The 25,945-nt window shown below is 41.3% G+C and overlaps 1 protein-coding gene across 1 annotated transcript; it reads right to left on the bottom strand.

Moving 5' to 3' along the window:
* Positions 1 to 660: 660 nt before the first annotated feature.
* Positions 661 to 21,433, bottom strand: tmub1 (transmembrane and ubiquitin-like domain containing 1). Its single transcript, XM_014139075.1, has 3 exons — positions 21,343 to 21,433; positions 11,349 to 12,040; positions 661 to 1,730 (listed from the first exon to the last, which is right to left on the bottom strand). The coding sequence occupies exons 2-3, from the start codon at positions 11,993 to 11,995 to the stop codon at positions 1,379 to 1,381; spliced, it is 999 nt and encodes a 332-aa protein (XP_013994550.1). The 5' UTR covers positions 11,996 to 12,040; positions 21,343 to 21,433; the 3' UTR covers positions 661 to 1,378.
* Between the last annotated feature and the right edge of the window lie 4,512 nt (positions 21,434 to 25,945).

The following is a 25,945-nucleotide window of genomic DNA, read 5'->3' as shown; positions in this document are numbered from 1 at the left end:
GCAAGAAGCCGATGGTCACTCTGACAGAGCTCCAGAGATCCTCTGTGGAGATGTGAGAACCTTCCAGAAGGACAACCATCTCTGCAGCACTCCACCAATATTTTGCCTAGTGGCGCACATTGAGTTTTGGCTACGAGAGAAAAATGCAACCAATCATAAGGTGGCATTTTTTGTCTTAAAATAATGTTATACTGTTTTATTATTTTTGGTTCTATTATGTAGAATACTCTCATTATGTGATCTTGCAGACATTGATTCAGCTTTGATCTAACTTCATTAAACGAGCGCCATTCATCAATGAAATTCACCAGAGTAACTTGTTCTCTGGGAAGCCGAATGAGTAGAGCAGAGTATCCCGTACATGCGCAGAAGCTTCGGGATCTGCGCAGTCCAAAGATGAAATTGCATTGAATCTAATTAATCAAATCCATTGATTTACTGGGGTGCAGATAATGAATTATTCAAAAATCGATGGGTAAATATCACAAATTAAAATGACCTTCGAACAACTTCCCAAATCCCAGTCTGTAGCTTTAATAATTGAATAGTTAATATTGAAAATGAATTATAGAGCTTCAAGCCCAAAAACAATGACTGATGCAAACCCGATGTTGAAATATTGAAAACCTCTTCAAAAGATGCACACACAAAAGCCAGCAGTAAATAAAAGAATGATTTAATAGAATTTTAATCTTTTCCTTTCAAAAGCCATATTTTAAACAAAAATTAGGCTTTAAGTCCCAACATACATACATACATACATACAGCACAACAGCAGTTGAACCTCCATCACTGCAGTGAGAAAGACTGCAGACAGGCAAACAGACAAATTGTCCTCTGGCCTAGTCCAAGTCTTGCCTCGAGTCAAAATGGGGTAAGCCCCAAAAATAGACTCATCTATAGGCAAGCACCAACTAAACTGGAGGCGGTAGCATACCAGAATACATCAGAAAAAAACTGTAATATTAGGATAGGCACAATGAGAATCGCTATACAGAAAAAACACAGGGAAATAAATCATCATAGCACATCCATCTGGTGACATTTTTCTTTACTTGAATGGAGCATTTGGGGAAGGAAAGTGTGGAAAAAAAGCTTGTTTCACAGAGAATTGTGGCCACAAAGGGAGGGGAGCTAAGTAAGGGTACATCTCGATAGTCTAAAATGGCCTCCTCATCTCCCCTTCATCTGCACTCATGTGAAAACACAATATGGTAGACTAGAGGACACCTACTGAGGCAATAGCTGTCGGTCTTGCTGTTCCACACCAGCGCAGATAAATAGAACAAGACAATCCGGAGCCACTTTTACTACTGCAAATTAACTAAAGCTCATTAAGAACATCCGGGATGTGGCTCGTACCAAAGGGAAACTCACCTCAGCGGCGATAGACCGCAAACGCCACAAAGCTAAAGAAAATGGTGATGCCCACCAGTGACGCGGTGGCGGGCGCGGTGAAGAATTGGCGGTACTGGATCTGGAAGTACCAGAGCACAGACAGCATGAGCACAAACAGGGGCACCATGAGGCTGCCCACGTTGAGGGCCACGTGGACCTGGTCGGCAGCCCGGGCCCCTGCTGGTGCTGCCCTGGTGGCATGCTGGGAGATGTGGCAGTGCAAGACGCAGTTGTCAGCCAGGTTTAGCGAGGCCAGGGTCTGGCCATCGTCCTGTAGCAGCTGGCCCTGGTAGATGAGGCGCACCTGGTGCTCTTGACCGGCGAAGTAGGTCCTGAAGTGGGGTTGGGGAGAAAGGACACGGGTTACATCAGAGTTAGGTAGTTTTCTGCTGGACGCCATCACTCTCATATTGTGGTTAACCTCCGGGAAGACCACATGCAACATGTGGACAACATCTGCCGAGAGCGGTCTCAGACCAGATGATCTAGCAGATGTCATGAACTACATGTTGGAATGTGTGCTTTATATGAAGAGTTTAAGTAAGAAATTGCATGAATGTTGACTATTATGTTGGTACTCACAGCTGTCCCCCAGTGTTTGTTATGAAGTTAACATCTCAGTTAAGTAATACAGACCACACTGAAGTGTCCTGGGATTTATTTGCAAGTTCTAAAGTCATGTAACAAGATAGAGGGACAATTGCAACTGCAATGTAACATCATCCATGTTTTTGTAAAACATGCACCTTACATCAGATCATCTTGAAACTCTGTAAAGCTAACTTCCATCAAGGTTTTATTTGGTCTCCAATTTAATTGGTGGTATAGGCACATGTATATTTTATTACAAATCTCAAATTTGTGTCTACATTCAACTGGTTAACCTCTTGTCGTTCGCCTAGGATAGGGGGCGCTACAGCGATTTTAGAAAAAGATTCGTGCCCATTTTAAACGGCCTCCTACTCAAACTCAGAAGCTAGGATATGCATATAATTAATACTTGTGGATAGAAAACACCCTAAAGTTTCTAAAACTGTTTGAATGGTGTCTGTGAGTATAACAGAACTCATATGGCAGTCAAAACCCCAAGACCGATCGTAACAGGAAGTGGAATTCTGAATTGCCGACTCAACTTCATCAGTTTGCCTGTAAATCACACAGTGAGCAATGGTTCATTGCTTCCACTAGATGTCCCCAGTCTTTAAAAAGTGATTTGAGCCTTCTACTGTGAAAAATGAATGAATGAGACGCAGTGGTACGTGGTCACACGGAGAGGGCCATCACCATTATGACGCAGGCGTCCCTGGCTACCCTCCCCTTTCGAAACGTTTTGAAACACAATGCAATCGTCCCCCTTGAATCTTATTGGAGCTCTAGTTGAAAAAGACCCTAAAGATTTATGTTATACAACGTTTGACATGTTTGACCGAACCTAAATAAAATAAAATAAAATGCATTTTTTTCGAAAGTGGAGTCCCGTGCACGACGGAACTTTTGGTGCAGCCTTCAGAACGCGCTAACAAGAACAAGCTATTGGAACATAAAGGATGAACTTTTTCGAACGAAAATACATTTGTTGTGGACCTGGGATTCCTAGAAGTGCTTTCTGATGAAGATAATCAAAGGTAAGGGATTATTGACAATAGTATACAAGACTAGATTTGATATGCGATTGTTCCAAGATGGCGCTGACCTGTAACGGTAGTCTATTTTTTGAGTATCGCATCCCCTTTTATCGCAAAGTGTGATTACCCAGTAAAGTTATTTTTAAATCTGGCATTACAGGTGCTTTCAAGAGATATTCATCTATAAATCTTAGAATGACAATATTACATTTTAAAAATGTTTTCGAATAGTAATTTAGTAAATTGTAGCGCTGTTTAACCGGATGCATTTGAGGGAAAATAGTTAGTCAACGTCACGCGCCGATGTAAAATGCTGTTTTTATATATAAATATGAACTTTATCGAACAAAAGAATGCATGTATTGTGTAACATGATGTCCTAGGAGTGTCATCTGATGAAGATTGTCAAAGGTTAGTGCTGCATTTAGCTGTTTTTTGGTTATTTGTGATGCATGTGGTTGGTCGGAAAATGGCTATGTGGCTACTTTTACGATATACTCCTCTAACATAATCTAATGTTTTGCTTTTGCTGTAAAGCCTTTTTGAAATCGGACAACATGGTTCGATTCAGGAGAGGTGTATCTATAAAACGATATAACATAGTCCTATATTTGAAAAAAAAATTAATAATTTCGTTATGCTAATGGCGATAGGATTTTTCGCTGGATGTCCGTCCCGTATGCCGACCAGGGGTTAAGGTCAATTGTGATATACACTGACTGTACAAAACATTACGAAGACCTGCTCTTTCCATGAAAGACTGACCAGGTGAAAGCTATGATCCCTTATTGATGGCGCTTGTTAAAACCTGTTAGGGCTAGGGGGCAGTATTGACACGGCTGGATAAAAAAACATACCCGATTTAATCCGGTTACCACTCCTACCCAGTAACTAGAATATGCATATACTTATTACATATGGATAGAAAACACCCTAAAGTTTCTAAAACTGTTTGAATGGTGTCTGTGAGTATAACAGAACTCAAATGGCAGGTCAAAACCTGAGAGATTCCTTTACAGGAAGTGGCCTGTCTGACCATTTCTTGAACTTCTTTTCCATCTCTATCTGACCCGACCGCCCCCGCCTTTGTGATTTTTTCCTCTGTTTGCCGAAAAGGAGATTCCCTGTCGGAATATTATCGCTTTTCTACGAGAAAAATGGCATAAAAATTGATTTTAAACAGCGGTTGACATGCTTCGAAGTACGGTAATGGAATATTTAGAATTTTTTTGTCACGAATTGCGCCATGCGCACGACCCTTCTTTACCATTTCGGATAGTGTCTGGAACGCACGAACAAAACGCCGCTATTGGGATATAACGATGGATTATTTTGGACCAAACCAACATTTGTTATTGAAGTAGCAGTCCTGGGAGTGCATTTTGACGAAGACAACAAAAGGTAATCAAACTTTTATAATAGTAAATATGATTATGGTGAGTGCTAAACTTGCCGGGTGTCTAAATAGCTAGCCCGTGATGCCTGGGCTATACTTAGAATATTGCAAAATGTGCTTTCACCAAAAAGCTATTTTAAAATCGGACATATCGAGTGCATAGAGGAGTTCTGTATCTATAATTCTTAAAATAATTGTTATGCTTTTTGTGAACGTTTATCGTGAGTAATTTAGTAAAATGTTAGCGAATTCCCCTGAACGTCACATGCTAATGTAAAAAGCTGGTTTTTGATATAAATATGAACTTGATTGAACAAAACATGCATTGTATAACATAATGTCCTAGGGTTGTCATCTGATGAAGATCATCAAAGGTGAGTGCTGCATTTAGCTGTCTTCTGGGTTTTGGTGACATTATATGCTGGCTTGAAAAATGGGTGTCTGATTATTTCTGGCTTGGTACTCTGCTGACATAATCTAATGTTTTGCTTTCGTTGTAAAGCCTTTTTGAAATCGGACAGTGTGGTTAGATTAACGAGAGTCTTGTCTTTAAATAGCTGTAAAGTAGTCATATGTTTGAGAAATTGAAGTAATAGGATTTTTAAGGTTTTGAAAATCGCGCCACAGGCTTCAAGTGGCTGTTACGTAGGTGGGACAAATTCGTCCCGCCTAGCCCAGAGAGGTTAAATCCACTTCAATCAGTGTAGAAGGATTTTTAAGCCTTGAGACAATAATTGAGACATGGATTGTGTATGTGTGCCATTCAGAGGGTGAATGGCCAAGACAAGATTTAAGTGCCTTTGAACAGGGTATAGCAGTAGGTGCCAGGCGCACCAGTTTGTGTCAAGAACTGCAACACTGCTGGGTTTGCGCTCAACATTTTGAGAATGGTCCACCACCCAAAGGACATCCAGCCAACTTGACACAAATGTGGGAAGCATTGGACACAACATGGACCAACATCCCTGTGGAATGCTTTCAGCACCTTGTAGAGTCCATGCCCCAATGAATTAAGGCTGTTTTGAGGGGGAAAAATGGGGTGCAAGTCAATATTAGGAAGGTGTTCTTAATGTTTTGTACACTCAGTGTATGTAAAGAGTACAAATTACCCTATTAGGGTGTGGTGCCTGGCCTTAGCCTATGCAGTGTATTATTCAGGCTACCCTAAAGTACTTTACCTTCTGCTGAAATAATAATAATATTATAAAAATGTTCCAGGCGACAACAAATGTCTATTTCAGACTCAGTCCCATCCATAAGAAAGAGTGTAACTTCCATAACAGTTGTTTCTTCTCTCAAAGGTAATATTGGAAATAACAATATTTTCAAATGTATGATTTGTGTTCAGCAGAGCTTTCCTTCGAAATGGCTATCCATGTTTTTACCCAAGCCTTACGAAATCAGACTTTTGCTAATATGTTCAATCTCCCCAAAAAGCTTGGCCATTCACATCCATAAGGTCTGCTTTTTGGGGTATACTCCCTCACCAAGGGGGACAATAGAAACACACACCAAATGTTTAATGTATGTTCTGTTTGTCCATTCTCCAAGACATTAAAGTTGTGATATTGCGTAGGGGTGTCACATCCATAATGCTAGATTTGTCCTTATATTTTAGCTTCTGCTGGGGTAGGATAGTTCATTTGGCCCAAATCTATGCATATCTATACTCCCAATCATGTGAAATCCATCTGTTGGTCAGATACCTTTAAATAAAAAAAGAAGGGGCGTGGATCAGAAAACCAGTCAGTATCTGGTGTGACCATTTGCCTCACGCAGCGCAACATCTCCTTCGCATAGAGTTGATCAAGCTGATGATTGTGGCTTGATGTCCCACTCCTCTTCAATGGCTGTGCGAAGTTGTTGGATATTGGCGGGAACTGGACACACTGTCGTACACGTCAATCCAGAGCATCCCAAACATGCTCAATGGGTGACATGTCTGGTGAGTACGCAGGCAATGGAAGAACTGGGACATTTTCAGCTTCCAGGAATTGTGTACAGATCCTTGCAACATGGGGCCGTGCATTATCATGCTGAAACATGAGGTGATGGAAGAATGGCACGACAATGGGCCTCAGCATCTCATCACGGTATCTCTGTGCATTCAAATTTCAATCGATAAAATGCAATTGTGTTTGTTGACCGTAGCTTATGCCTGCCCATACCATGAACCCACCGCTTGCCCACACTATGCCACACATGCTGTCTGCAATCTGCCTGATACTCTGGCAACAGCTCTGGTAGGCATTCATGCAGTCAGCATGCCAATTGCACACTCCTCACAACTTGGCATTGTGTGAGAAAACATCATTAAAAGTGGCCTTTTATTGTCTCCAGCACAAGCTTCTTGATATGCCACACATGTCAGGTGGATGGATTATCTTGGCAAAGGAGAAATGCTCAGTAATGGACATAAACAGTTTTAACTTTGTGTGCATGGAAAACTTCTGGGATCTTTTATTTCAGCTCATGAATACTTTACATGTTGCGTTTATATAATTGTTCAGTATAAGTTCATGAGACATAAGTTATATTCCTCAAGAACCAATGGCTAACCTCCCCTACTTATTTGGACAGTGAAGCTAAAACTTTAAATTTGGCTCTATACTCCAGCATTTTCTATTTGATATACAATGTTTTATATGACGTGACAGTACGTCACCTTTTATTTCAGGGTATTTTCATACCTATCTGATTTACTGTTTAGAAATTAAATCACTTTATGTATCTAGTCCCCACATTTGAAGGGGACATAAGTGTTTGGACAAATTCACTTAGTGTATTCAATTTTGTCAAAAGTTTATTTGATTCCATATTCCTAGCACGCAATGACTACATCAAGCTTGTGACTACAAACTTGTCGGATGCATTTGCAGTTTGTTTTGGTCGTGTTTGGAATTATGTTGTGCCCAATAGAAATGAATTGTTAAGTAATCTAGTGTCATTTTGGAGTTACTTTTATTGTAAATAAGAATAGAATATGTTTGAGCACTTCTAGATTAACGTGGATGCTACCATGATTATGGATGATCATGAATGAATCGTTTAGAATAATGAAACTCAGACACACAGTTGCAGATGCAAAGATCATGCCCCCAAAACATTTTTTTCATGGGATAATTATTCCTCAGTAACTTTCTATAGTAAAATAGGCTCTGAGCTATGACAGTTTTTGGATAATTTACAACGCATTTGGAAAGTATTCAGACCCCTTGGCCTGTTGCACATTTTGTTACGTTACAGACTTATTCTAAAATGGATTAAATAGTCCCCCCCAATCGACACACAATACCCCATAACAAAGCAAAAACTGTTTTTTAGATATTTTTGCAAATGTATTAAAAACAAAAACTGAAATAATACATTTACATAAGTATTCAGACCCTTTACTCAGTACTTTGTTGAAGCACATTTGGCAGCGATTAGAGCATTGAGTCTTCTTGGGGATGATGCTACAAGCTTGACACACCTGTATTTGGGGGGTTTGTCCCATTCTTCTCTGCAAATCCACTCAAGTTCTGTCAGGTTGGATGGGGAGCGTCGCAGCACAGCTATTTTCAGGTCTCTCCAGAGATGTTCGATCGGGTTCAAGTCCGGACACTGGCTGGGCCACTCAAGGACATTCAGAGACTTGTCCCGAAGCCACTCCTGCGTTGTCTTGGCTATGTGCTTAGGGTGGTTGTCCTGTTGGAAGGTGAACTTTTGCCCCAGTCTGAGGTCTTAAAGGGCTCTGGAGCAGGTTTTCATCAAGGATCTCTCTGTACTTTGCTCTATTCATCTTACCCTCAATCCTGACTAGTCTCCCAGTCCCTGCCACTGAAAAACATCCCCACACCATGATGCTACCACCACGCTTCACAGTAGGGATGGTGCCAGGGTTCCTCCAGACATGATGCTTGGCATTCAGGCCAAAAAGTTCAATCTTGGTTTCATCAGAACAGAGAATCTGGTTTCTCATGGTCTGAGAGTCCTTTAGGTGCCTTTTGGCAAACTCCAAGCGGTCTGTCGTGCATTTTACTGAGGAGTGACTTTCGTCTCCCACTCTATCATAAAGGCCTGATTGGTGGAGTGCTGTAGAGATGGTTGTCCTTCTAGAAGGTTCTCCCATCTCCACAGAAAAACTCCGGACCTCTGTCAGAGTGACCATTGTGTCTTGGTCACCTCCCTAACCAAGGTCCTTCTCCCCCGATGCGCAGTTTGGCCGGGCGGCCAGCTCTAGGATGAGTCTTGGTGGTTCCAAACAGGTGTGTGCCTTTCCAAATCATGTCCAATCAATTGAATTTACAACAGGTGCACTCCAATCAAGTTGTAGAAACATCTCAAGGATGATCAATGGAAACAGGATGCACCTTAGCTCAATTTTGATTCTCATAGCAAAGGGTCTGAATACTTATGTAAATGTCTTTTTGGGGGGGGGGGGTCATTACATTTGCAGACGGGTAAACTTTGAGAACCTCCATCTCCTTAATATTTTGTAATTCAGGTCCAACACGTCACTTTCTGACCACTTCTACCATGGGCAAACATGTATGGAAGGTTTTGTTCAAATCAAAGGGGGTGAGGTAAAAGAGTGATTGAATTCATATAGAACGTCCCTTAGTAAATCTAATCCTAAAACATAAACAATGGTTTCCCACTGAAATAAGCTACATAGTGTACAATTTATAATGTGGTGCCCTTAACCTGTTGGGGCTAGGGGGCAGCATTTGCACGTCTGGATAAAAAAAATGTACCCGATTTAATCTGGTTACTAATCCTACCCAGTAACTAGAATATGCATATACTTATTATATATGGATAGAAAACACTAAAGTTTCTAAAACTGTTTGAATGGTGTCTGTGAGTATAACAGAACTCATTTGGCAGGCAAAACCCTGAGACATTTTCTGACAGGAAGTGGATACCTGATGTGTTGTATTGACTTTAAACCTATCCCATTGAAAAACACAGGGGTTTAGGAATATTTTGGCACTTCCTATTGCTTCCACTAGATGTCACCAGCCTTTACAAAGTGTTTTGAGTCTTCTGGAGGGAGATCTGACCGAACAAGAGCCATGGAACGGTGATGGCCGATTAGACTCTGGCGCGCGAGTTCATGTTGGGTACCCTCGTTCCAATACGTTATAAAAGAGTATGCATTCGTCCACCTTGAATATTATTCATGTTCTGGTTAAAAAAGGCCCTAATGATTTATGCTATACAACGTTTGACATGTTTGAACGAACGGAAATATATTTTTTCCCCTCGTTCATGACGAGAAGTCCGGCTGGCTTACATCATGTGCTAACGAGACGGAGATTTTTGGACATAAATGATGAGCTTTTTTGAACAAAACTACATTCGTTATGGACCTGTGATACCTGGAAGTGACATCTGATGAAGAGAATCAAAGGTAATGGATTATTTACATAGTATTTTCGATTTTAGATCTCCCCAACATGACGTCTAGTCTGTATCGCAACGCGTATTTTTCTGGGCGCAGTGCTCAGATTATTGCAAAGTGTGATTTCCCAGTAAGGTTATTTTTAAATCTGGCAAGTTGATTGCGTTCAAAAGATGTAAATCTATAATTCTTTAAATGACAATATAATATTTTACCAATGTTTTCTAATTTTAATTATTTAATTTGTGACGCTGACTTGACTGCCGGTTATTGGAGGGAAACGATTTCCTCAACATCAATGCCATAGTAAAACGCTGTTTTTGGATATAAATATGAACTTGATAGAACAAAAAATGCATGCATTGTCTAACATAATGTCCTAGGAGTGTCATCTGATGGAGATTGTAAAAGGTTAGTGCATCATTTTAGCTGGTTTTATGGTTTTGGTGACCCTGTCTTTGACTTGACAAAACATTACACACAACTCTTGTAAATGTACTGTCCTAACATACTCTAAATTTATGCTTTCGCCGTAAAACCTTTTTGAAATCGTAAAACGTGGTTAGATTAAGGAGATGTTTATCTTTCAAATGGTGTAAAATAGTTGTATTTTTGAAAAATTTGAATTTTGACATTTATTTGGATTCAAATTTGCCGCTCTTGAAATGCACCTGCTGTTGATGGAGTGCACCACGGGTGGCACGCTAGCGTCCCACCTAGCCCCAAGAGGTTAACTATCTTCAAATGAGACTCAGCAGTATGTTGCCACAAGCAGCAGTATTTTTATTTGGAAATACACTTTCGTGTTTTAGGTATTTTCAAATACACAACCCAAAACAACTAGTCTTCTACAAATAGACGTAGTTGTAAATGCCTGCCAATACTTTCTAAATGCATTTCAATACTCAATTAAATATAGGTGTATTTTCAAATAACCTAATCTAAATGCTTTTTGCCAAATGTATTTGAAAGTAATTGAAATATATTTCTATGAAACCAGGTCTGATTGATACACACCCACCCCTTCACCTCTGCCAGCCTCAATAGTGGTCGGCACCAGTTTGAATCTATGTAAACACACTACCCAAATCTTAACCATACGGATTATATTCAAACAATCTTACTAGAACCCACAAATCCCTACTTTCTGCCTAAGTATTTGGAAGACTATTAAGTCAATTCCCTTGATGCTGTAAGTCAGCCTAAAAAGCATCCTGAAACACCTTGCCATGTGTGTCACCATCCCCAAGATCTATAAGGAGAGACAGAATGCTGTGAGAAGGCTCTGTTGAGAATGAGTTAGCCTTGCACTTGGTTAATCCCTGCAAGTCTCTGCATAAAGGTTAAATTACATTTAAAAAAATACATGTTTAAACTTGTAGATAGTCCCTGAAAAAATAGGAAGAAGTGTAGGTCTACTTGTATGGTGGGTAAGCCGCCCTCTTAACTAGGAGGCCAACCAAATTGAATGCATGTCTCAGTGTTCATATGAATAAATAGGCCAAATGCAATAGATGGATACAAACCTCAAAAGAATAGGTACCTTTTGATGTAACCAATGGTGTCCTCAGGCTTGACCTGGGCCATCCTCTCTGTGTCGTTGAGGAACTTAAGACGCAAGACCATGTTCCTCTCGGCAGCGGCAGCAGTATCCACATCAGGGAAGTGGCTGTCACTTGAGGCACTGTCTAGTGGACTCGGGGTGGGGAAAGAAGGGGAAGGAGAGGGGCCGGCTCTAGCCTGGCCACCTCCGACGCCCTCTCGGTGTCTCACACCATCCCTCGTGAAGCCCGACCCCTCTTCTTCCAGAAGGCTGCTCTCTCCACCTGCCCCATCTACTACCCTTTCTCCACCCCCCTCAGGAATCTGTCCTCCTGCCTCTGCCTTACCTTCCTCCCCCAAAGGTGGGGTCAGGCTGACCAGAGTGGTTGTGGTAGGTGGCAACTCCGAACTGTCGCTTTCATTGGTGGTGATGTTATTGGGAGCCGGGTGCTGATCAGAGGTGGCGGTCCGGAGCGGGAGGGAGGCAGAGACTGAAGAGGAGGAGGCGGAGGTAGGGGGTGTAGTGAAGAGGTTTTCGGGGGGCTCGGCCGTATGCGTGGAGGCCCAGGCAATCACCAGTACCAGCAGCAGGAGGACCGCCCCAAAGAGTAGGGTGACCTCGTCCCCCACCCCCTCGATTAGAGCCATACCCGGGCCGGGGGTTCCACACTAAGGCAAGGTTTGACTAGGCACCTGGAACAAAGGGGGAGGGAGGAAAAGGATTTAGTTGGGGCTCAGTCTAACACATACTATAATGGTTTGCCTAGCCAGAGCTTGGTCAAATATGACATTCATGTAGGCAACATTCAAGTGTTCAGTTCTTACAGCACAAAGTCTACTCAATTATGGACTGTTAAAATCATAAATAAAAACCATGTTTCAAAACAGAAATTGCACTACTCAGCACATTTCTCCATGACATCTGAAAAATAGGAGCATCTAAGATAGATTGGTCTGACTGCGTACTGCTCATGGGCGTTACTTGCAAGAGGAAGTTGAATTCAGTTCTTGAGCTGCAATGATTGTGGGGGGCATGGTAGTGGCCAACATTTTTTAAAGGCCCTCTTGGCCACAGAGACAATATTTTGCTTTTTAAAGCAATGACACACTTTTTGTCTTGGGGCTGAGATAAAACATTTCAGCTTTGAAGCTAATGTCTTGCAATTCTTTTTCATTGTGACATGGCTTATCCTGTGTTCTTATGCTATCTGAGCGACTCAAACATTTTAACAAAATTGTGGCCACATGCCACGGCATTTTATGAATTTTAGATTCTCCCCAATTTTTCATTTGTTAGTTCTCAAAGATTCTTATTCAAAAATATATTGCTCCATTATCGTTTTTACATACTTTCAGTTTTTTGTCATTTCAGTTTACACTGACAATGTTTACCATAGAGAAATTAAAAACAATTCATGAAGTTTTGTTTAGCTTATTTTTTGGAGTGGCGGAAACTAGGCTTGGGCGGTATCTAGATTGTCATACCGACCTTGTGCCATCACGGGCCATCCCACCTGACAGGTGTACCATATCAAAAAGCTGATTAAACAGCATGATCATTACACAGGTGCACCTTGTTCTGTGGATAATAAAAGGGCACTCTAAAATGTCCTGTTCAGTTTTGTTACACAACGTCACAGATGTCTCAAGTATTGAGGGAGCGTGCAATTGGTATTCTGACTGCAGGAATGTCCACCACAGCTGTTGCCAGAGAATGTAACGTTAATTTCTCTACCATAAGTCGCCGCCAACGTCTTTTACGAATCAAATCAAATTTTATTGCCACATACACATGGTTAGAAGATGTTAATGCGAGTGCAGCAAAATCCTTGTGCTTCTAGTTCCGACCATGCAGTAATATCTAACAAGTAATCTAACAATTTCACAACAACTACCTTATACACACAAATGTAAAGGAATGAATAAGAACATGTACATATAAATATATGGATGAGCAATGGCCGAACAGCATAGGCAAGATGCAGTAGATGGTATAGAGTACAGTATATAGATATGAGATGAATAATGTAGGGTATGCAAACATTATATAAAGTGGCATTGTTTAAAGTGACTAGTGATAAATTTATTACATCCAATTTTTATTATTAAAGTGGCTAGAGATGAGTCAGTATGTTGGCTGCAGCTACTCAATGTTAGTGATGGCGGTTTAACAGTCTGATGGCCTTGAGATAGAAGCTGTTTTTCAGTCTCTCGGTCCCAGCTTTGATGCACCTGTACTGACCTCGCCTTCTGGATGATAGCGGGGTGAACAGGCAGTGGCTCGGGTGGTTGTTGTCCTTGATGATCTTTTTGGCCTTCCTGTAACATCGGGTGGTGTAGGTGTCCTGGAGGGCAGGAAGTTTGCCCCCGGTGATGCGTTGTGCAGACCTCACTACCCTCTGGAGAGCCTTACGGTTGTGGGCGGTGCAGTTGCCGTACCAGGCGGTGATACAGCCCGACAGGATGCTCTCGATTGTGCATCTGTAAAAGTTTGTGCGTGTTTTTGGTGACAAGCCGAATTTCTTCAGCCTCCTGAGGTTGGAGAGACACTGCTGCGCCTTCTTCACCACACTGTCTGTGTGGGTGGATCATTTCAGTTTGTCCGTGATGTGTACGTCGAGGAACTTGAAACTTTCCACCTTCTCCACTACTGTCCCATCGATGTCGATAGGAGGGTGTACACTCTGCTGTTTCCTGAAGTCCACGATCATCTCCATTGTTTTGTTGATGTTGAGTGTGAAGTTATTTTCCTGACACCACATTCCGAGGGCCCTCACCTCCTCCATGAAGGCCGTCTCGTCGTTGTTGGTAATCAAGCCTACCACTGTAATGTCGTCTGCAAACTTGATGATTGAGTTGGAGGCGTGCATGGCCACGCAGTCATGGGTGAACAGGGAGTACAGGATAGGGCTGAGAACACACCCTTGTGGGGCCCCAGTGTTGAGGATCAGTGGGGTGGAAATGTTGTTTCCAACCCTCACCACCTGGGGGCGGCCTGTCAGAAAGTCCAGGACCCAGTTGCACAGGGCGAGGTCGAGACCAAGGGTCTGGAATATAATGACTAGTTTGTAAGGTACAATGGTGTTAAATGCTGAGCTGTAATCGATGAACAGCATTCTTACATACGGTTGAAGTCGGAAGTTTTCATACACCTTAGCCAAATACATTTAAACAAATTTTTTCACAATTCCTGACATTTAATCCTAGTAAAAAATTCGAGGCTTAGGGCAGTTAGGATCACCACTTTATTTTAAGAATGTGAAAAGTCAGAAAAAGAGAGAGAATGATTTATTTCAGCTTTTATTTCTTTCATCACATTCCCAGTGTGTCAAAAGTTTACATACACTCAATTAGTATTTGGTAGCATTGCCTTTAAATTGTTTAACTTGGGTCAAACGTTTTGGGTAGCCTTCCATAAGCTTCCCACAATAAGTTGGGTGAATTTTGGCCCATTCCTCCTGACAGAGCTGGTGTAACTGAGTCAGGTTTGTAGGCCTCCTTGCTCGCACACGCTTTTTCAGAACTGCCCACAAATTGTCTATAGGATTGAGGTCAGAGCTTTGTGATGGCCACTCCAATACCTTGACTTTGTTGTCCTTAAGCCTTTTGCCACAACTTTGGAAGTATGTTTGGGGTCATTGTCCATTTGGAAGACCCATTTGCGACCAAGCTTTAACTTCCTGACTGATGTCTTGAGATGTTGCTTCAATATATCCACAATTTTCCATCCTCATGATGCCATCTATTTTGTGAAGTGCACCAGTCCCTCCTGCAGCAAAGCACCCCCACAACATGCTGCCACCCCCGTGCTTCACGGTTGGGATGGCGTTCTTCGGCTTGCAAGCATCCCCCTTTTTCCTCCAAAAAGAATAATGGTCATTATGGCCAAACAGTTCTATTCATCAGACCAGAGGACATTTCTCCAAAAAGTATGATCTTTGTCCCCATGTGCAGTTGCAAACCGTAGTCTGGCTTTTTATGGCAGTTTTGGAGCAGTGCCTTCTTCCTTGCGGAGCAGCCTTTCAGGTTATGTCGATATAGGACTCGTTTTACTGTGGATATAGATACTTTTGTACAAGGTCGTTTGCTGTTGTTCTGGGATTGATTTGCACTTTTTACACCAAAGTACGTTCATCTCTAGGAGACAAAATGAATCTCCTTCCTGAGAGGTATGACAGCTGCGTGGTCCCATGGTGTTTATACTGGCGTACTATTGTTTGTACAGATGAACGTGGTACCTTCAGGCTTTTGGAAATTGCTCCCAAGGATGAACCAGACTTGGTCTACAATTTATTTTCTGAGGTCTTGGCTGATTTCTTTTGATTTTCCCACAATGTCAAGCAAAGAGGCACTGAGTTTGAAGGTTGGCCTTGAAATACATCCACAGGTACACCTCCAATTGACTCAAATGATGTCAATTAGCCTATCAGAAGCTTCTAAAGCCATGACATCCTTTTCTGGAATTCCAAGCTGTTTAAAGGCACAGTCAACTTAGTTTATGTAAACTGGAATTGTGGTAGTGAATTATAAGTGAAATAATCCATCTGTAAACAATTGTTGGAAAAATTACTTGTGTCCTGCACAAAGTAGATGTCCTAACCGACTTGGCAAAACTATAGTTTGTTAACAAGAAATTTGTGGAGTGGTTGAAAAACGAGTTTTAATGACTCCAACCTAAGTGTATGTAAACTTCTGACTTCAACTGTAGGTATTCCTCTTGTCCAGATGGGTTAGGGCAGTGTGATTGTGATTGCGTCGTCTGTGGACCTATTGGGGTGGTAAGCAAATTGGAGTGGGTCTAGGGTGTCAGGTAGGGTGGAGGTGATATGTTCCTTGACTAGTCTCTCAAAGCACTTCATGATGACGGAAGTGAGTGCTACGGTGCGATAGTCGTTTAGCTCAGTTACCTTCGCTTTCTTGGTAACAGGAACAATGGTGGCCCTCTTGAAGCATGTGGGAACAGCAGACTGGGATAGGGATTGATTGAATATGTCCGTTAACACACCAGCCAGCTGGTCTGCGCATGCTCTGAGGACGCGGCTTGGGATGCTGTCTGTGCTGCAGATTTTGGTTGCGGGCCATGTCAGTGGCACCGTATTGTCCTCAAAGCGAGCAAAGAAGTTGTTTAGTTTGTCTGGGAGCAAGACATCGTGGTCCGCGACAGGGCTGGTTCTCTTTTTGTAATCCATGATTGACTGTAGACCCTGCCACATACGTCTCGTGTCTGAGCCGTTGAATAGCGACTCTACTTTGTCTCTATACTGACGCTTAGCTTGTTTGATTGCCTTGCGGAGGGAAAAGCTACACTGTTTGTATTCGGTCATGTTTCCGGTCACCTTGCCACGGTTAAAAGCAGTGGTTCGCGCTTTCAGTTTTGCGCGAATGCTGCCATCAATCCACGGTTTCTGGTTGGGGAAGGTTTTAATAGTCACCGTAGGTACAGCATCACCGATGCACTTGCTAATAAACTCGCTCACCGAATCAGCGTACACATCAATGTTGTTGTCTGAGGCTATCCGTAACATATCCCAGTCCACGTCATCGAAGCAATCTTGAAGCGTGGAATCTGATTGGTCAGACCAGCATTGAGCACGGGCGTTTCCTGTTTTGTATGCGTCGCAGAAGTTAGAGTAACAATGATCCAGAATTTTGCCAGCCCGGGTCGCGCATTCGATATGCTAATAAAATTTAGGGAGCCTTGTTTTCAGATTAGCCTTGTTAAAATCCCCAGCTACAATAAATGCAGCCTCAGGATATGTGGTTTCCAGTTTACAGAGTCCACTGAAATTCTTTCAGGGCCGTCGAGGTGTCTGTTTGAGGGGATATACACTAGAGGTCGACTGATTAAATCGGAATGGCCGATTAATTGGGGCCGATTTCAAGTTTTCAAACAATCGGTGATCGGTATTTTTGGACAACGATTTGCCGATTAAAAAAATTTACACCTTTATTTAACTAGGCAAGTCAGTTAAGAACAGATTCTTATTTTCAATGACGGCCTAGGAACGGTGGGTTAACTGCCTTGTTCATGGGCAGAGCGACAGATTTTTACATTGTCAGCTTGGGGATTCAATCTTGCAACCTTACGGATAACTAGTCCAACACTCTAACCACCTGCTTTACACTGCACTCCACGAGGAGCCTGCCTGTTACGCGAATGCAGTAAGAAGCCAAGGTAAGTTGCTAGCTAGCATTAAACTTATCTTATAAAAAACAATCAATCAATCAATCATAATCACTAGTTAACTACACATGGTTGATGATATTACTAGTTTATCTAGCCTATCCTGCGTTGCATATAATCGATGCGGTGCGCATTCGCGAAAAAGGACTGTCATTGCTCCAACGTGTACCTAAACATAAACATCAATGTCTTTCTTAAAATCAATGTACAAGTATATATTTTTAAACCTGCATATTTAGTTAAAAGAAATCCAGGTTAGCAGGCAATATTAACCAGGTGAAATTGTGTCACTTCTCTTGCGTTCATTGCACGCAGTCAGGGTATATGCAACAGTTTGGGCCGCCTGGCTCGTTGCGAACTAATTTGCCAGAATTTTACATAAATTATGACATAACATTGAAGGTTGTGCAATGTAACAGGAATATTTAGACTTAGGGATGCCACCCGTTAGATAAAATACGGAACGGTTCCGTATTTCAGTGAAAGAAAAAAACGTTTTGTTTTCGAGATGATAGTTTCCGGATTGGACCATATTAATGACCTAAGGCTCGTATTTCTGTGTGTTTATTATATTATAATTAAGTCTATGATTTGATAGAGCAGTCTGACTGAGCGGTGGTAGGCACCAGCAGACTCGTAAGCATTCATTCAAACAGCACTTTAGTGCGTTTAGCCAGCAGCTCTTCGCAATGCTTCAAGCATTGCGCTGTTTATGACTTCAAGCCTATCAACTCCCAAGATTAGGCTGGCGTAACCAATGTGAAATAGCTAGCTAGTTAGCCGGGTGTGCGCTAATAACGTTTCAAACATCACTCACTCTGAGACTTGGAGTAGTTGCTCTGCATGGGTAACGCTGCTTCAAGGGTGGCTGTTGTCGATGTGTTCCTGGTTCGAGCCCAGGTAGGAGCGAGGAAAGGGACGGAAGCTATACTGTTACACTGGCAATAATAAGTGCCTATAAGAACATCCAATAGTCAAAGGTATATGAAATTCAAATCGTATAGAGAAATAGTCCTATAATTACTATAATAACTACAACCTAAAACTTATTACCTGGGAATATTGAAGACTCATGTTAAAAGGAACCACCAGCTTTCATATGTTCTCATGTTCTGAGCAAGGAACTAAAATGTTAGCTTTCCTACATGGCACATATTGCACTTTTACTTTCTTCTCCAACACTTTGTTTTTGCATTATTTAAACCAAATTGAACATGTTTCATTATTTATTTGAGGCTAAATTGATTTTATTGATGTATTATATTAAGTTAAAATAAGTGTTCATTCAGTATTGTTGTAATTGTCATTATTACAAATAACAAATGATTTATTTTTTAAATAAATAAAATCGGCTGATAAATCGGCATCGGCTTTTTCGGGCCTCCAATAAATCGGTATCGGCGTTGAAAAACCATAATCGGTCGACCTCTAATATACACGACTGTGATTATAATCGAAGAGAATTCTCTTGGTAGATAATGCGGTCGGCATTTGATTGTAAGGGATTCTAGGTCAGGTGAACAAAAGGATGTGAGTTCCTGTATGTTGTTATGATCACACCACGACTCGTTAATCATAAGGCATACACACCCACCCTTCTTCTTACCAGAGAGATGTTTGTTTCTGTTGGAGCGATGCGTGAAGAAACCGGGTGGCTGTACCGCTAACGTATCCCGAGAGAGCCATGTTTCCGTTAAACAGAGAATGTTACAATCTCTGATGTCTCTCTGGAAGGCAACCCTTGCACGAAATTCGTCTACCTTGTTGTCAAGAAACTGGACATTGGCGAGTAGTATACTCGGGAGCGGTGAGCGATGTGCCCGTCTATGGAGCCTGACCAGAAGACCGCTTCGTCTGCCCCTTCTGCGGCGCCATTGTTTTGGGTCGCCTACTGGGATCCAATCCATTGTTCTGTGGTCCAAACAGAGGATCCGCTTCGGGAAAGTCGTATTCCTGCTCGTAATGTTGGTAAGTTGCCGTTGCTCTTATATCCAATAGTACTTCCCGGCTGTATGTGATAAGACTTAAGATTTCCTGGGGTAACAGTGTAACAAATAATACATTCAAAAAAAACAATATACTGCATAGTTTCCTAAGAACGCGAAGCGAGGCGACAATCTCTGTCGGCGCCAGGGCTACGGTGTAAGAGAATTTGGCAATACATCCAAACAGCCTAACAACCGCAGACCATGTTTATAGCGTCGTGTGGGCTAGCGGTTTTCTGATGTCAACGTTGTGAACAGAGTGCCCCATGGTGGCGGTGGGGTTATGGTATGGCCGGCAAAAGCTACGAACAACGAACACAATTGCATTTTATCAATTGGCAATTTCAATGCACAAAAATACCGTTACGAGATCCTGAGGCCCATTTCTTTTCTTTTACACATCTGTGACCAGTCATGTGAAATCCACAGATTAATTGACTGATTTCCTCATATGAACTCTAACTTAAGTAGTAATTTAAAGTATTTTCACTCAGTGGTGTAAAGTTCTTAAGTAAAAATACTTTAAAGTTCTACTTAAGTCTTTTTTGGGGTATATATACTTTACTATTTATATTTTTGACTTCACTACATTCCTAAAGAAAATAATGTACTTTTTACTCCATTTTCCCTGACACCCAGAAGTACTCGGTACATTTTGAATGCTTATCAGAACAGGACAATTGTCTAATTCACACACTTATCAAGAGAACATCCCTGGTCATCCCTACTGCCTCTGATTTGGCAGACTCACTAAACACATGCTTATTTATAAATGATGTCTGAGTGTTGGAGCATGCCCCTGGCTATACGTAAATAAAAATGATGGCATCTGGTTTGCTTTATGTAAGGAATTGGAAATTATTTACTTTTGATACTTTCGTATATTTTAGCAATTACAATTACTTTTGGTACTTAAGTATATAAAAAAAATACTTTTAGACTTTTACTCAAGTAGTATTTTATTGGGTGACTTTACCTTTTACTAAAGTCATGTTCTATTAAAAGGTATCTTTAATTTTACTCAAGTAAAAGTAAAGATACACTTGCCCCTTGCCAAGCCATCATTGTAAATAAGAATTTGTTTTTAACTAACCTGCCTGGTTTTAAAAATATATAATAATAACAATTTTTAAAAAACGCAATTATGCATACTTGTCTTGTACATTCAAACAGTCATGACAACTGAGTGGTCAAAAAGTCCTGCTATGTGGTGTGATCGGTCTCCCTGTGATCCTGAACGTAACGATAGGCTGGCTATAGGCTATTTATTGGTCAATATTTATTGGATACAAAGTAAGTAGTTAACTGACCTACCATAAATTCTGAATTAGTAGCTACCACCAACTAGTTAGTTCGTTGTAGTGAACAAGGTCGTGACTACACACTTCGACTAACTTACACTAGAAAGCTAACACAAACTATCTAACGTTAGTTTGCTAACAAGCCAGGCCTAGTTAGTTACCCAGCTACGTACGTTCACAAGTTCCTTAACCACTGGCTCTACGAGGGCTCTACGAGGGCAGTTGGTTAACTTTAACTTATCTCCTGCAAACTCGCTTAGCTAGTTAGTTAGCTACCTGCTGGCGACGATAACTAGTGTAACTAGTACAGCAGCTAGTTACCAAGACTAGCAAGCATCCGCCTAGCCCTAACAGGTAGTCATTCGTCAAATATCCCAACATTTCAAGCTATAGTAGCTAGCTAACTATTAACTGTAGCGGCTCTAACGGCAAAATATTAATCAACCAGAGTTTAATGTCAACCAAACTAACGACTAGTGTTACTACAACAATACTTCAACAAAATATATGCATAGTATAACTTACTGTTAACATTTGAATTAGCATCATTGTAGCTAAATCATTATCCAATTTGATGTGCACTTCCTTACACCAGCGTTTCGTCATCAACATTGAAAAAAACTACGTCCGGGTCACGGAATTTCAAAAGTTTTCAAAATAAAAGTTCCGCTCGCAATAGGAATTATTCAGTATATATTTATAATTATTATGTATATATATATATGTGTGTGTGTGTGTGTGTGTGTGTGTGTGTGTGTATAAACAAAAAAACAGTCCAAACATTAACAATGATTCATATTTGTTCATATTTATGTGACATTTGCATAATTTGTGGGTTTTAAAACATTTTCCAAAGTTAAATAAATGCCCCAATGGATTAGGCCTATAAATTATGTTGGCTTAAAGAGACAGAAATATTTTTATGTGTCAATATAAAAGTTGGGTTGGAAATACTCAGTAGGGTCTTCTAAACAGCTTCTACCCACAAGCCATAAGACTCCTGAATAGCTAATCAAATGGCTACCCAGACTATTTGCATTGCCCCCCCCCCTCCCTCCCCCTGCGGCTGCTACTCTCTGTTATTATCACAACTATACCTACATGTACATATTACCTCGACACCGGTGCCCCTGCCCAGCTATTGTTATTTACTGCTGCTCTTTATTTATTTGTTATTCTTATCTCTTACTTTTATTTTTTATTTTAGGTATTTTCTTAAAACTGCATTGTTGGTTAAGGGCTTCTAAGTAAGCATTTCACTGTAAGGTCTACACCTGTTGTATTTGGCGCATGTGACAAATAAGATTTGATTTGATCTATACTGAACAAAACTATAAATGCAACATGCAAAAATTTCAACGATTTTACTAAGGTACAGTTCATGTAAGGAAATCAGTCAATTGAAAAAATAATTATTAGGCCCTAATCTATGGATTTCACATGAAGTGGGTGGGCCTGGGAAGGCAAAGGCCCACCCACTTGGGAGACTGACTCACCCACTGGGGAGCAAGGCCCAGCCAATCAGAATGAGTTTCCCCACAAAAGGGCTTTATTACAGACAGAAATACCCCTCAGTTTCATGACTTATACTAGAAAAATTCACATTCAATTCTCTGGCAACAGCTCTGGTGGACATTCCTTCTGTAATAAGCTCACGTAGTTGCTGTCACAAACTCCACACAGTTGTCACTGACGTTGGATATTAATTTAAAATCAAATCCAATTTGTCACATGCGCTAAATACAACAGGTATTCACAGGTATTCAACAGGTATTCACCTTACAGTGAAATGTAGGTATAGTTAGAGTGACTATGCATAGATAATAAACAGTAGCTGCAGCGTAAAGGGGGGGGGGTTGGAAATAATCTGGGTAGCCATTTGATTAGCTGTTCAGGAGTCTTATGACTTGGGGGTAGAAGCTGTTAAGAAGCCTTTTGGATTGGACCTAGACTTGGCGCACTGGTACCGCTTGCCATGCGGTAGCAGAGAGAACAGTCTATGACTAGGGTGGCTGGATTCTTTGACCAGTTTTAGGGCCTTCCTGTGACACCGCCTGGTATAGAGGTCCTGGATGGCAAGAAACTTGGCCCCAGTGATGTACTGGTCCGTACGAACTACACTCTGTAGTGCCTTGTGGTCGGAGGCCGAGCAGTTGCCATACCAGGCAGTGATGTAACCAGTCAGGATGCCCTCTGGTGCAGCTGTAGAACTTTTTGAGGATCTCAGGACCCATGCCATATCTTTTCAGTCTCCTGAGAGGGAATATGCTTTGTCGTGCCCTCTTCACGACTGTCTTGGTATGTTTGAACCATGATAGGTTGTTGTTGATGTGGACACCAAGGAACTTGAAGCTCTCAACCTGCTCCACTACAGCCCCGTCGATGAGAATGGGGGCATGCTCTGTCCTCCTTTTCCTGTAGTCCACAATTATCTTCTTTCTCTTGATCATGTTGAGGGAGAGGTTGTTATCCTGGCACCACATAGCCAGTTCTCTGACCTCCTCCCTGTAGGCTGTCTCATCGTTGTCGGTGATCAGGCCTACCACTGTTGTGTCATCGGAAAACTTAATGATGGTGTTGGAATCGTGCCTGGCCAGTATCTGTGAAAATGATCATAAATGCCTTGCGTAAATAGCAGGTAGGCTAGGCCATGTCAATCCCTTATAAAGCTTAATAAGAATCATGCACTTCCATGATTATTATTTTGGTAGAATAACAGCAAGGTTACATGTTTCAGATCTGGTGTTGTAAGTAGAGAAGGAGAGCCTCCGGGTGAGCATGGACCAGTGGATTTTGCGTAGTGCTTTCACGGATAGATTTGGTCTAATTTCTGTAGTTGGTTTTGTATAGGCCCTTGTTTCTCTATAGTCCAGTGGTCCATTCAACCCTCCAGATATGACACAATATAGGAACACAAGGTTACCCATAGCTAAAAGGAATACAGATGATGCCTTCCTTTTCATGACCACTAGCATTGTTATATGTCTGAACTCTTTAGAGCTCACCATAATTATACTGAACATGCAACAATTTCAAAGATTTTACTTAGTTACAGTTCATATGAGGAAATTCGTCAATTGAAATAAATAAATTAGGCCCTAATCTATGGATTTCACATGACTGGGAACACAGATATGCATGTTGGTCACAGATACAATACCTTAAAAGAATGGGCCTAAGGATCTCGTCACAGTATTTCTTTGCATTTAAAGTGCCACCATGGGGTATTCTGTTCACAACGTTGACAGCAAACCGCTCGGCCACACGACGCCATACACATAGTGTTGGAGCCAAATTCCCATTTTCTTTATTTGTGCTATATTTATTGTTTTGCTCCATTTAGAATAACATTATTTGAATATAAGTATAAATATTGCATTATGGAGTATGATTGATTAACTCATGTTTTTTTGGTTTTCTATGGTTATCATGGGTATTTAAAACCATTATGGATGTCACGGTTGTTGTCGGTGAATGAGGACCAAAACGCAGCAGGTACGTGAATGCTCATCTTGATTTTTAATTATCTTCAAAAATGAACATACAAAATAACAAAACCGAAAAACAAACAACTAACAAACAGTCTGGCAAAGCAAAGCTCAACACAGAACAATCACCCACAAATCACACACACAAACACACCCTAATATATGGGACTCTCAATCAAAGGCAGATAGACAACACCTGCCTTCAACTGAGAGTCCCAACCCCAATTAACCAAACATAGAAACACACACACCAGACTAACCATAGAATACAAACACATAGACCATCAACCAAAAACCCGGAAATACTAAATCAAACACCCTTTACACAAACACACCACCCCGAACCACATAAAACAAATACCCTCTGCCACGTCCTGACCAAACTACAAAAACAATTAACCTTATACTGGCCAGGACGTGACAATGGAGCCTTTCCTGGGCACATCCCTTTTTTCCCATGTTCCCTTTAACTATTTAGCAGTATGGGTCTACCTCAGTTCCCTCCGCTACACTAAGCAAGCTGGTAGTAGTCTATACACTTTGACTTTGTTAATCGATGGAATATAGCCTATGAAATTACGGTTTGCTTGGATAATAAATGTTTATTTTTACACTATTGGAGTTTTGGATTCCCTGTTCTGTGGTTGCTTTGGATGTGCATCTGACTACGGCATCACATACCTGTGGAATTGGATTACAAGTTGCCAAAAAACTATCAATGGATGGAACGCTGACGAATGTGTTATCAGCATGATCAAACATCGGATTGGAGGTAAAGATTTAATTTGAACAAGGTGAAAAAGCGCTGATTCTCTACTGTATAAATTAAGAAGTGAAGGAAGCTATTGTGACTCTCTGACTGTTTGAATTGCGCTACTCACTGTGGAGCGAGGGGAATGAAGTGTGGTTGCTCTTTCTATTGCTCAATCTGCTCGAATTCGGGTTACTTTTGAGAATTGTTTGTTTAAATTGTGTGTGTCTTCTGATGTTTGGATTCGCGCTCTACGTTGAGAACTGGCTGTGGAGCAGAGAGAAAATCGGACGCTTTGCTGATTGGCTATTGTGGCTGTTTTGATGACGTGTTGGGCTCATTCATTTAAGCTGTGCCGTGCTAAAATGCGTTCATACTGTGCTGATGGTTGCAAATCCATGGAATTTCATGGGATTTATGTTCAGTGTTAGGTGCCTTTACAATGGAAATGGCAGAAATTGAAAGGATCTAGAAGTGCTACTTACTAAAAAGAGAAATGAGATCACACAGTTTATGGGGGAAATGTTGACTTGGTTGACACAAAGATTGTGCACTGATTTCTCAAAGTTGTTGAAGGAGTTGCATGATCTCCATGAGTCCATAAAAGCTTTGTTACCTACCGAGGAGGCAGGAAAGGATCCGGAAGAATGGTATGGCCCAAATGCATCAACACTGGATTATTTTGCAACCACAGTGGACACATGGCTGGAAGAAGCCCACCAATGCTCAGCGGCTAACAAAACTGATGAGGAGATACAGTCAATGGACAGTATCTAAAATGTCTCCTCAAAACATGGATATGGATCACAACACAGCAGGCACTCTGTACAATCCACCACATCTTCTATCAGGCTCCATTTGGAGGCTGAAAAGGCAGCCTTACTGGTTA

This window comes from Salmo salar, chromosome ssa14, assembly GCF_905237065.1.
Source record: "Salmo salar chromosome ssa14, Ssal_v3.1, whole genome shotgun sequence".
In the NCBI taxonomy this organism is placed as follows: domain Eukaryota; kingdom Metazoa; phylum Chordata; class Actinopteri; order Salmoniformes; family Salmonidae; genus Salmo; species Salmo salar.
This window is presented reverse-complemented; position numbering and strand designations above follow the sequence as displayed.